Genomic DNA, 11,783 nt, shown 5'->3' with positions numbered 1-11,783 from the left:
AATAAGACAGCTACTGGAACACAAAAAGAGTTGCATCTTGTGACTGTCCATCACGCTGAGGATGGCTCCACCGAGGTTCGGCAAATCACTGGCAACAGGATCAGACACAAGAAAGACAGGGCAGAGCTCATGACCTTATTTTTTTTTAGCTTTGTTGATTCTTTATAAAAATAAAAAAATGATGATTCTAGAAAGAATGTATTTCTTAACAGTCATCACACAGAAGAATTACTAGGCATCAATCACCCTTATTTTCTTATACTGGCATCGTCATGCATTCTTGAGATACTTGTTTTGTGCATTACAGTCCTTGAAAAAGAAAGGTTTACTTGGAAAATGCAGCAGATCTGCTCCAGACATGACGCAACAATAATAACCAAAGCTTCCCTACTACGTCAAGCATGTCAGACAAGCTAAAATACAATAGAAAAACATGAACAGTTGTTAGCATTTTTCTCCAATTCACAAAGTTCAGTGAAAACTTTTAGCCTATTATTATATGGCTTTATGCAGTGAATTCATGCTGTTTTTGAGCTTCAGGTCTCTCTAAAGGTATGGAAATATGTGATACAACAAAATTTTCAATATGAAATTTTCCCCTGTAGATTGAGCCATTTTAGAGATCACTCACCTATTAGCAAAATACCCTTACATAGCTTTATTGCACATTTACATGCATCACTGTTGGAAAAGCATAGCTTCTCCAGTTGCCTATGTAAGCCAGGTGGGTGCGAATACAAGAATTTCAAATACGAGGCGCAGAAGCCTTCTGCTTATTATGCTAGTACAACATCACCACCATTATTATCTAGACCTTGCAAGGGCAGCTGCTGCTGTTGCCTCAATCTCATTTCGAAGTCCTCCAAATATTCTCTGCTGTTGATCTCTGTCAACCTGTAAAAGCACAAGCCAAAACAGAAGGCACCAGTAAAATACGGGCCTCAAGGGTTGATTGTGATTTGTGATTCCACATGGCAGGCAGAGCACTAATCTGAAATCTACGTACATCAGCATGCACACATTTCCAGTTACCTGCTAATCGTTCGATCCTTGGCAAATCCAAGTTCATTGTCCACACATAAGTCAGGGTCGTCACTTTTCTGTGAGCGCGAATATCTTGGTGAAACCTTCTGTGCTTCAGCAACAGTCACGATATTCTCAAACAGTCCTACTGGTCCAGCCTCGGCTGTACATAACAGCCTTGCTTTGTTCTCGTACATAACCTAAAAAATCATTCAATATTTCAAGATAACAAAAATGTAGGGTGTAGTATGCAAAATCTATTGGTGGAGAGTTTTAGAATTCAGATTGAAGGAAAAAACATTTCTGTTTACATTCAAGTATCCAATTTTTAAGTATGAGGGACTACTGCATGTAATCAGATCTAATCTATGATAGAACCTCCGTAAGGCAACCACACTAAATGTTGAATTTTAAGGTGTCTTGAGTTCAAAAACACAACAAATGGTTGTCTGCACATAGTGAGGCTGAGACAAACTTAAACATAATAAAGTGAGAGAAAACAAGGACCATACATCAATCAGTGTGACGAACCGATAAGCTGCTGTTCTGTTACTAGACCCAAACTTTGGAACACCGTCAAGTGCCAGGGTGTGAAATTTTTCTGTAAGTCAACAATTGGTTATCAGTTAACAGGTTATGTCAAGTCCAAAATAATCAGGCAGCAATATACTTACTAAAGAGTCCAAAGTAATCTGCTGCACCTAAAGGTCTATCACAAAGATCTTCAAAAGGAAAATATGCACAACCATTTGCTCCCAGGGATACCTGCAAAGTCATGGTTAAGTAATAAAAAATAATGTGTTTTAGTGGGCTGTTTTTGAATACTTCTACCGTACCTGTAGTTTCCTTCCCATAATTACTTCAACAGTTTGTGGGCTGGGTTCCTCATCTCCAATTAAAGACTGGAGCTTCTGTTTCAGAAGCGTACTGTAATGTTTTCCGACAAAATAGAAACCTTGTTCAGCCTGCTCAGACATCAGTTCAAAGATGTCAGAGAAGGAAAGGGGGAAGAAACCAAGGACTACTAGCCTGCAGAAGTTGGTAACATACAGAACCCAGTTGACGATAGTCCACTGCAGATCCAATGGGGTGCACGATGCACCTTTCCTGAAATGGTCCACAAAAGTAAAAACCAACATACTTGCTTAATTGACCATGCAGAGAAATTGATAAATGTAAAACAACTCATACTTTCAAGGTGTCAATAAATGGCAAGAAAAGGTCCCGTTGTAAGCCACCTTCATAAAGCTTATCTGGAGCACGGTTAGAAGTCGAAAAAAGAATCTGAGCACAAAACATGCAAATAAATCCATGTCAAAAGTTGATGCATTGTATATGTAACCTGAGTATTTTAGTCTCATAAGAAAATGGAAGAAAATGGTAGCCACATACAACGCCTTTGCTGAACAATTGTCTGAACAGCCGGTTCAGAATCATAGCATCAGCAACATCAGTTACCTGTGCAGTATAGTTGGGCTTGTTACTTACAAACATATATATAAGGAGGGCGGAATATTTAACCTCAGAAAAGTATTATACCATAAACTCATCAAGACATAATATAATGGCCTCATCTGAAATCTCAGCTGCTACAACATCAAGAGGATCTGAAACACCTTTATGCATCTGGATACAGACAAGTGTCATGACAACAATTATCATATCTTCCTGAAGCTTGGAACAGGGTACTTCTGAAGGCAGTTTGCACATATAAACATTACCTGAAGACGACTATGTACGTTCAACATGAAATCGTGAAAGTGAATACGTTTTTTTCTCCAATTAGATGGCCTGCCAAGACAAAATAACATCAGTTATCTGAAGTGAAGAATGCACGCAAGTACCAACATTTTGTCTAAATATTATTGTACAGCCATGAGATGTGTATGAAACTCTGTTATTTCAACATTATTTGGAACAAAATTACCTTTCTGAATGTATAAAATGACAAGAAAGATATGCCAGCATTTCATTCTTTCCATCTAGTTTTTCCATCAACAAGAGAAATATGACAGGATTTCTGTTGGTCACAGGCACTACAGGTTCCAACTAAAAATTGGAGAACTGCGAAGACATCATGCAAAAATTTTGGTTATTTGCTTATCTTTCATCTAAGCCATTTATCCTGGGAGTCCATACATTCGCATAGCCCAACATCGCATAAATTTTGTGTGTTCTACAGACAGTGCTGGATGTAATCACGGAAGATTTATAAACTGCTTATCAATCCCAAAATTGGAAAGCGTCACAAATTTCCACTAATGATTCAGTCATTACCTTAATGGCTAAGATTTATTGTACTATAATCAAATTGAATGATTTCAAGCCAATTTCTTAGCCTAGTTTTGCTCTTAGATTCTGAAAAAGCTTTTAACCAACAGGCTGCAGAAGGTTATTCCTGGTACAGGTCATGGTAATCAATCTAGCTTCATTGACCAAGACCAATTCATATTTCAAGAAATATAGGCAAGGGAATTTCCTAATTAAGAAGTGTACTTAATTCTGCAATGAGCAAGGATCAATGGTTTCATCGCCACGTGAAGTGCCTAAGAATGCAACTCACAGTGAACTATTTCTGATTTCAACTCTATTTCTTCTATATGGCTTGTGCGGTTGTGTTACTAATAAAAAAGGGCGTACCCAGTGCAGAGAGCTCCCGCTCTGTGCGGGGTCTGGGGAAGGGTGTCAGTGGCAAGCCTTACCTTCGCCTGTGCAATGCGAGGAGACCGCGACTCGAACCCGGGACCTTCCGGTCACAGGCGGTAAGACTCTACCGCTTGCACCAGGCCCACCCTTCTGCGGTTGTGTTACTAATAATGCAATAAATTGAGGTATAGCTTATATGTGAACAAAACAAACATACTTAATACAAACGAATTTTTGGCTGACATTTTATCTAACATGATTGACCTAAGCAGATGAACATGTTTAGCATTGAGAATTCTCAAAATATAGGGTAGTTGTTGTATCTCTGTGTATGTAGCACCCAGTGACAAGGAATTACAGATAAAACTACAATTGTCGAACTGCTAAATTCCTAAATCTCCTCATAGATAAAAAAAATGTCAATGTGCCAAGTTTTCAGAGTACAAGTCAACTGTCTAGAAAATTGAATATTAGCCTATTAGGTGAGAGTATGAGAGCAACCAGTTAAAATTAGATTAATTGAATCAGAAACTGGAGTTATGACGGGAGACTTTGGAGTCCTAAGGCTTTAGACTCGGTAGAACTAAAACTGAGTATATGAGATGTGACTTCGGCACTACTACTCGGGAGGAGGAAGATATTAGTTTGGAAGGTCAAGTAGTGCCTAGGAATGATACCTTTCGATATTTAGGATCAATGCTACAGAGAGACGGGGATATTGATGAAGATGTTAGCCATAGAATCAAAGCAGGGTGGATGAAGTGGCGCCAAACATCTGGTGTCCTATGTGACAAAAGGATACCACAGAAGCTAAAAGGCAAGTTTTATAGGACGGCGATTAGACCTGCTATGTTGTATGGTGCAGAATGTTGGCCTACGAAAAGACGACATATTCAACAGATAAGTGTCGCGGAAATGCGTTTGTTGCGTTGGATTTGCGGTCATACAAGAAGGGATCGAGTTCGGAACGATGATATACGTGATGGATTAGGGGTAGCACCAATTGAAGAAAAGCTTGTCCAACACCGGTTGAGATGGTTTGGACATGTCCAACGGAGACCTCCAGAGGCACTGGTGCGTAGTGGAATCCTAAGCCAGGATAGTAACGTGAAGAGAGGCAGAGGAAGACCGAAGTTAACTTGGGTAGAGGCAATAAAAGGAGACTTGAAAGGATGGAATATACCTAAAGATTTAGCCTTAGATAGGAGTGCTTGGAGAACAGCTATTCACGTGCCTGAATCTTGATTGCTTCTGCTGGGTTTCAACTCTAGCCTACCCCAACTTGTTTGTGACTTAAAGGCTTTGTTGTTGTTGTTGTTGAAAAAGGAGGCCATTTTCCTTTTGATAGCCAGCTACCATCTTCTGATTACATGCCACTGGTCTTCAAAAAAATTGACAACAATAGATAATACGAATGCATTCGTTATCTTTATAATGTGTTCTGTTAATTCACAATTGTGCATGATCTAAAAAGAATGACAAAGAAAGAATATTGACACTTAGAATGTGAATAGTTGCCATAACAGTTCTGATACACCAGAAGAGTATTAACATATTCACAACTACTTTGTGATGGACTAGGAATAACGAGGAAGGTTACAAATTCACGATTCATAACATTGTTATCACAAAGTGGTGTGACGGAGATCTTATCCTAAAAGGCTAGAACTGAGAGACTTACAGCTGTTCATAGAACAAGTCCATAAGCATCGTCTTCCCTGTACCAACACCGCCATAGAGGTAAAGGCCCTTAACTGGAGCATAGGTAGAAGGCTGAGTAATGAGACGGGACCATAGCCATCGACTCCTTCAATATCAAAGACTAAGGTTATTTTTTTCCAAAAAAAAAAGACTAAGGTTAAGATAATAACAATATACAAAATATGTCACCTTAGTGCACTGAAACTGCTCTTACCGTCCTGATTTCTCAGATGATTTATATCTATCCAGCTGGCAGTCTTCTTCATTCTCAATCAACTCCTCATAGAGCCTTTGTAATTGTTGAATTGTATCAACCTATATGAACCAGTAAAAAGGTCGGAAAACTTTTTACCATAGCATTGATCGGAAGCTATCCAAGAAATGTTCTTTGGTCAAATTCCAGAACAACACCTGAAAGCTATCACCATCTACTAGCTCTCCTGATGCTATTCTCCTCTCATATTCCACCATCGGACCACCTCTTCCAACATCTACAGCAAAGTTCAAGAAAGCAAATAGGTTGATTCAAATGGCCCCCAAAAAAGAAGATAGAAATCACCACAAGTAAAAGAGAAATGAGAAGTAAACCTTTGATCGAATCAACTGCTACAGTGGAGAACATGGACCTCATCAACTCCACGCCAGGGCTTGCAAATCTGCTAATTTCACCATTACGACGTAACATGCTCAGTGAACGGGATGTCGAACCGCACATGATTAAAGCATTCTGCCGCCCGAACAATCTGGTTGCTTGTGAGTGCCTCTCTGCATGGTGCTGGGCAAAACGGCGGAGCTGGCGAAGTGACCGAACAACTGATCTCATCTTCCACTATGTATCTTATCTCTCCACTTTCTAGGCAGATACTACCATACCATAAAGAAGTTATGAGCCTACAAATGCAGCAGACCAAGGAACCATTAAAGAATGATACAGGGTACATATCCGAAGTGTAGCATATTACTGGCCATGTGACGAAACAAGCATCAATCATGTGGCAATAAACAAGGGAACGGCAAAAGTAAGCAAACAAGTTAAATAAATGGGGATGGGAGCATGAGACATGGAATCTACCATCATAAAAGGTAATCAAGAAAATGACATGGAAAGGGTGCTCAGTAGTGAAAAGAAATCCAGCTGCTAGTACATACTACTACTCTGCAATTAATAATTAGTTTAATATAAATACCTATAAAAGAGCACTTAAAGTTTCCCGAAGAACTAGGAATCCGTATCAATTGACCAGAATCACTACAGCTCCATCGATCGGCTACAAGTTTCATGGCCAGATGAAATATAGTATTGATTAAGCCTTTCAAAGCAGGAAATCAAGAGCCCGAGATGGGTAAATTCTTGCACGACGGGCTAAAGGTAACACCAGCTCCAGGATGATGGGAGCACTGTTAGGAGTGCGTCTCAAAGATTGAAACTTGCTACAGATGAGGAAGATGAAACAGTATCAGCACCTACAACTACAACCAGCAGCAGGTAACAAGAAATATACCAAATTGGGAAATCCAAGCTCAAAATTTCGCGGAATTATTATAGAGCAAATCAAGAACGATCCAGACAGCAATCCTGAAGGAACGATTCAAGTTTGAACAAGAAGACCAGCCGCCCGATTCACCTGAGCGAGGAACGCTAGCGCACGAACGGCGGTTGGGCTGGCCCCACCCGAGCACGCCTTCCGAAGAGGGATGCCGGCCTCACCGCGTGCAGGCCGCGACAATCCGCTGCAGCACAACAAGAGACTCCCCGGCGCTGCAACGCGGCCACCGGACCCGGCGATTAGCAGCTGCCTCCAACGGTGGCGTCCGCCGGCGAGCAATCACTCCGCTCCATCAGAGCGTGAGGAGACAGAGGGCGAAGGGACAGTGACGGAGCCTCCAGACAACTCTGTACTAGAACCACTTTTCCTAATCAAATCAATAATAGAGAACGGAAAGAAAGTCGAGAAGAATCGAATCAGAATTGTACGTATAACAAAGAAGAAGCCCGGACAATGAACCGAGACGGGGATGAATACGGAATATACGCACGCACCACAAATCAGGAGAGGAATCGAACAACTCGGGCCAGCCAAGAAACCGAAACCGCGCCGGCCGCCGCTGCTTCTGACCGCTCCGTCGCGGCCAGTATCCCGGGCTCGACAGCGACGATGCCCAAGGGGCGCGGGGGTTCTCTTCTCCTGGAGGCTGGGACGTCACGAAACAGACCAGTCTGAAAAATGCGGCAGGAGGCCCGGGCGTCGGGCCGGTGCCGAGGGGATGGGAAGTTGGGAATGGGTGGATTGGGATGGGGGAGTGGAGCGTGAGCTGGAATCAAGGTGGCTGCTGCTGCTGCGCTTGGATAGGCGATTAATTAACAGTTCTGTACACGGCTTTGAGTTGGGCATATTCGGTTCCCTTCTGATTCGTATTTTTTAATTTATTTTTTAAATTAAAATAATATTTTTTTATAATAAATTAGTTGAAACAATATTTTAATTAAATTTTTCAACGAAACGAACGAGGCCTTGACCATGGACAACGCAATTCTTTTATCGCGCCATTGTTGCTGCTTGCTGATACTGTATGTACATGCTTGGGTCAGGTGGCGTTTGGTTAATGGAAAAATTAGGAGTGCGACAGGAGAATGAGAAGTGGGAAAGGGAAATATATAGGAGCCCCATATCGTGATGGGTTTGGATTCAGATATCACTGTTGAATATCACCTCTCTTTTTTTGGAAAAAGGAAATTAGGAGGAGCCCTACTGGTTATATTATATATTAAATAAAGAATCAAAATAAAGGTTTACATGGTCAGGAGACATAAGATAAAGAAGAAGCCATGGAATAATAGAAGGGAAATATTTCTTTTCGGCGCAATGGATAACCATGGCGAACTCACGGTTGAAGATGCTTCTGCAGCACCGAAGAGAGGATGTATTTCATTTAAAATGTAATTGTTTCGTGTCATCTATACACTCCAAACTCATTAGGACAATGATCTCCACGAAGAAAAGCAGCCAAAGTTGGACAATGATCTCTGCAAAGAAAGGGAGCCAAAGTTAAGGCTCGAAGGCTATGAAGATATCATATAACTATTGGGTGTCATCAAAATGTAGAAAGAAGGGAGCTCCAGCAGACTTCAACACCTCTTCGGTCCTGTTTGGCTTATCCAGAAACCGACTTATTCGGCTTATTTTTTCAGCCGGAACAATATTTTTCTCTCACAACAATTCAGTCAGAATAGTATTTTTCAGCCAGTTTCAGCAAGCCAAACGGGGCCTTCGTCGCTACCGCCATCACCAATCCTTCTTGAATGCGAATCACATTGCTATTCATTGGAACGCACAACTCAGGGCAAGGATGACAACCACCATGTAAATAGGAGGGCTTGTCTGTGGCAGAACCGCTCGAAATAACACGTTTTCGAAGGCGTTTGTCTTTCACTAGACACTAAGCACGTCGAAAGTGAGCTACATCGGATAGTTCCGTCGAGCACAGCCCAAGGAAAAACTCGAAACAATCCACGTCTTACATCCAGAATCCAATAATGAGTACAAGCTTACAATACTTAGTCCATTTCATACAACAAGAGTTCTTGGAAATTATTTATTACAATACCAGAGTTCAGAGTGCGATAATTAAACAATGGAATGAAAATAAGCATATAGCGGAAACGATACAAGGATCCATCTGTGCCCACCAGAAGAATCCTCCACACAAGAGCTACTACTCAATCTGCACCTGCAACATGGGTAAAATAAACCCTAAGTACACAATGTACTCGCAGGACTTACCTGACTAGTGGGAATAGTTTCCCGACTCTCAAGGATATGATAGACAATATATGTTTGTTGTTTTCTTTTTGTTTGCGGAAAGCATTACTACTAGTTCATCCTTATAGTCAACTTTTATTAGCAGTCATGATTGCTTCATTAGCTAACCATTCTAGGTAAACACCTGTTCTGCTTTTCACCATCTTTCATCTTCCAGTTATTACTACGGTGCTAGACCATAGCCAAGTCATACTATCTCATAGAAACGGCGATTCACGAACCAATGTATCCTAGCTGGGTACCCCAAAATACACGCTCCATTTGTACCCCAGGTACAAACAAGACCACCCATTCCACTCCTATCACGGGGTCCAGGTCCCCGTCCAAACTTAGACTCTAAGCCCCCCACACTTGAGACCCGGTCTCAACATGGTGCTTAGACCTCCACCTTTCTCCGCCTCCAATCGGTCGGTCTAGAAAGAGTCGGAACCCATAACAAGAGCGTAACGAGTCTTTCCGCTCCCATAAGCAAGTATGTGCTCAGGATAATAAGTCTGTGGCCTGACTACCATCCACAGCAATGGACGGTCCTTAATCGACACGAACAGGAAAAACAGTGTAACCAAGCTAAGCCTTATTGATCGCGGGACACAACCTGCTACACCCACCAATACCCATACCATATCCCTGCCATATCTTCATTTTTCCTTTCATCCTTTTATTGTGAGAGTAATAATAATTCCCTATTATGAGCAATGGCAGGTTACTCACGCTACCGATGACCTAAGCATAGCATCTACTCAAACTTGCACTTGTAAGACTTTTAGGACAGGTATATCTATGCATGTGGTTACCATAAAATTCATGTAACATAAATGCACAACACACACACACATATATATAAAATAAGGCTATGTACCGGGGCTTGCCTTGGGTAGGCGCGGTGTCAGCTGAGTCAGTCAGTGGCGGCTCTAGGACCTCCTCTTGCACGAGAATCTCCTCCTCGTACTCCTCGACGATCTCCACAAACTCATGATCGTCGATGGTCACGATCTCCGTCAACTCATTCTCTACATGCATGCGATGATGATACAACACTTAGTATTTAGACAACAGCAACTCTTAAAATAAGAATACGCATAATAAGCTACTAAGATAGCTCTAATAACTAAGATACTAATCTAACTATCATTTTCATCAAACAAAGTGTTGGGTTCAACTAACAAACCCTTAGCTTAGCAATTTAAGGATATATATCTATTTATACTAGTGATTTAATGTATATTGAAACAAAGAGCATTTAACTATCCTAATGCTTAGTCTATTCTAAAGCTACAAAAATTACAGTGAACACATAATAATACAATGAAACTGCTATAAAAATTTCAGGATCAAAACTATCATCAATTCACCACAAAATAACTACAATAATTAACTTAATATTATGAAGCACTTTCAAATGATTTAATAGCTCCTAGTGTCAACACATATAAACATGAACTAAATATACCAACAGATAGATCACAATTTTAGGAACCTACCAAAATTTGTTTCATAATTTTTGAACACCTACATGAATTTATATTAATTACCAAAGATCAGCTCATAATTAAATTAGAAAACCATTCATAAATTCCTAGAAAAAGAAAAATAAATCTCCCGCGCGACCCATACGCGTGGCCCATGCGACGCAGCACACGCGCAGCGGCCCACGCGACGCCGGCCCACGCATGAGACAACCCACAGTGGGGAATCCCGCGCACACTAGCGCTTTTGCAAAATAGACCTCGCACTTCTCCCAAATTAAACTAAGTCCTAATGCTATTCCCCCCTTTCTCAAACCTTCTCACTTAACCCCCTGGCTTTTTTAAAATTCCCCCGCGCACACCCCCGGCGACTCAACGCATGGCGGCGGTGACACAACACGGTCGCGCCAGCCACCTGGGACCTACGTCGACCCTCCTAACGGGTTAGTCACCATCCTCAACCTGAGTGGCTACGCTAAGCGGCGGTGCGGGTTGACATGACTTGCTGAGAAAGGCTACAGCGGCGCATGGCCATCCACGACGGCGGCGCCACTGTTTCAGCAAGCTAGGGTAGCTACAGACCTAGTTGGTTAGCGCGCTAGCATCAAGAGGCTACTGTGGACCAGGCCAAAGTGACGGTTGGAGTGGAGGACGATGATGGAAGGCTGGACATGTGCGGCCGAGCCATGCGGTGGCACACCACAGCGGCATGGTCACGTCAGCAACGACGAAGAGGCGGTAGAGGTTCGGCTAAGGCATGCAGGGCAAAGAGGGGTTCGAGGCGAGTCTAGCGGTGCAGCCAATTTGGCTCGAGGTGGTCAGATGAGGGCTGCCCTCGGTGATGGGCGGACTCAGCCTTATCGACACGGTGGTGGGAAAAAGGTCCAAAAATTAAGCTCGGTCGAGCACCATTCAAGGCGGGGTTAGAGCGGTTAGCTAGGTGGCTTGATGGTAGAGCCAGAGACACGATGAATCAAGTGATGGTGACTTCTCCCTGCTTGTTTTAATGGCACGGCTCAGTCCACCATGGCAGCAGAGAAGAGAGAGGGGAGGGAGTAGGTCAGAGCTCAGCTCGTCCTCGCCTTGGTGGGGCGTGACTGGCCACTAGCGAGTCGACACACATGCA

General features: G+C 42.3%; 1 protein-coding gene across 4 annotated transcripts; it reads right to left on the bottom strand.

The window, feature by feature from the left end:
• Positions 1–477: 477 nt before the first annotated feature.
• Positions 478–7,665, bottom strand: LOC136496658 (uncharacterized). Of its 4 annotated transcripts, XM_066492384.1 has the most exons (17): positions 7,412–7,665; positions 6,996–7,284; positions 6,558–6,801; positions 5,959–6,261; positions 5,782–5,861; positions 5,585–5,685; positions 5,351–5,476; positions 2,745–2,814; positions 2,563–2,649; positions 2,416–2,481; positions 2,215–2,307; positions 2,074–2,130; positions 1,860–1,988; positions 1,698–1,788; positions 1,536–1,624; positions 1,033–1,223; positions 478–894 (listed from the first exon to the last, which is right to left on the bottom strand). In XM_066492384.1, the coding sequence occupies exons 4-17, from the start codon at positions 6,191–6,193 to the stop codon at positions 777–779; spliced, it is 1,533 nt and encodes a 510-aa protein (XP_066348481.1). In that variant the 5' UTR covers positions 6,194–6,261; positions 6,558–6,801; positions 6,996–7,284; positions 7,412–7,665; the 3' UTR covers positions 478–776. The 4 variants fall into 4 exon arrangements, with proteins under 4 accessions (XP_066348481.1, XP_066348480.1, XP_066348482.1 ...); XM_066492383.1 differs by lacking the exon at positions 6,558–6,801 and having other exon boundaries at positions 7,412–7,664; XM_066492385.1 differs by lacking the exon at positions 6,558–6,801 and having other exon boundaries at positions 6,996–7,269; positions 7,412–7,664.
• Positions 7,666–11,783: the final 4,118 nt, after the last annotated feature.

The sequence above is a fragment of the Miscanthus floridulus genome, chromosome 12 (genome assembly GCF_019320115.1).
Source record: "Miscanthus floridulus cultivar M001 chromosome 12, ASM1932011v1, whole genome shotgun sequence".
In the NCBI taxonomy this organism is placed as follows: Eukaryota; Viridiplantae; Streptophyta; class Magnoliopsida; order Poales; family Poaceae; genus Miscanthus; species Miscanthus floridulus.
Note: the sequence above shows the minus strand (reverse complement) of the source record. Positions and strands in the feature narration are given on the sequence as shown.

Bases quoted from the DNA above. Each gene is read 5' to 3' on its own strand.
- LOC136496658 (XM_066492384.1), bottom strand. From the start codon at position 6,193: ATGAGATCAGTTGTTCGGTCACTTCGCCAGCTCCGCCGTTTTGCCCAG. The intron at 2,131-2,214 runs GTATGAGTTGTT...GGACCATTTCAG, and splicing joins CATTTATTGACACCTTGAAA to GAAAGGTGCATCGTGCACCC. The intron at 1,989-2,073 runs GTATGTTACCAA...ATGTCTGAGCAG, and splicing joins ACTATCGTCAACTGGGTTCT to GCTGAACAAGGTTTCTATTT.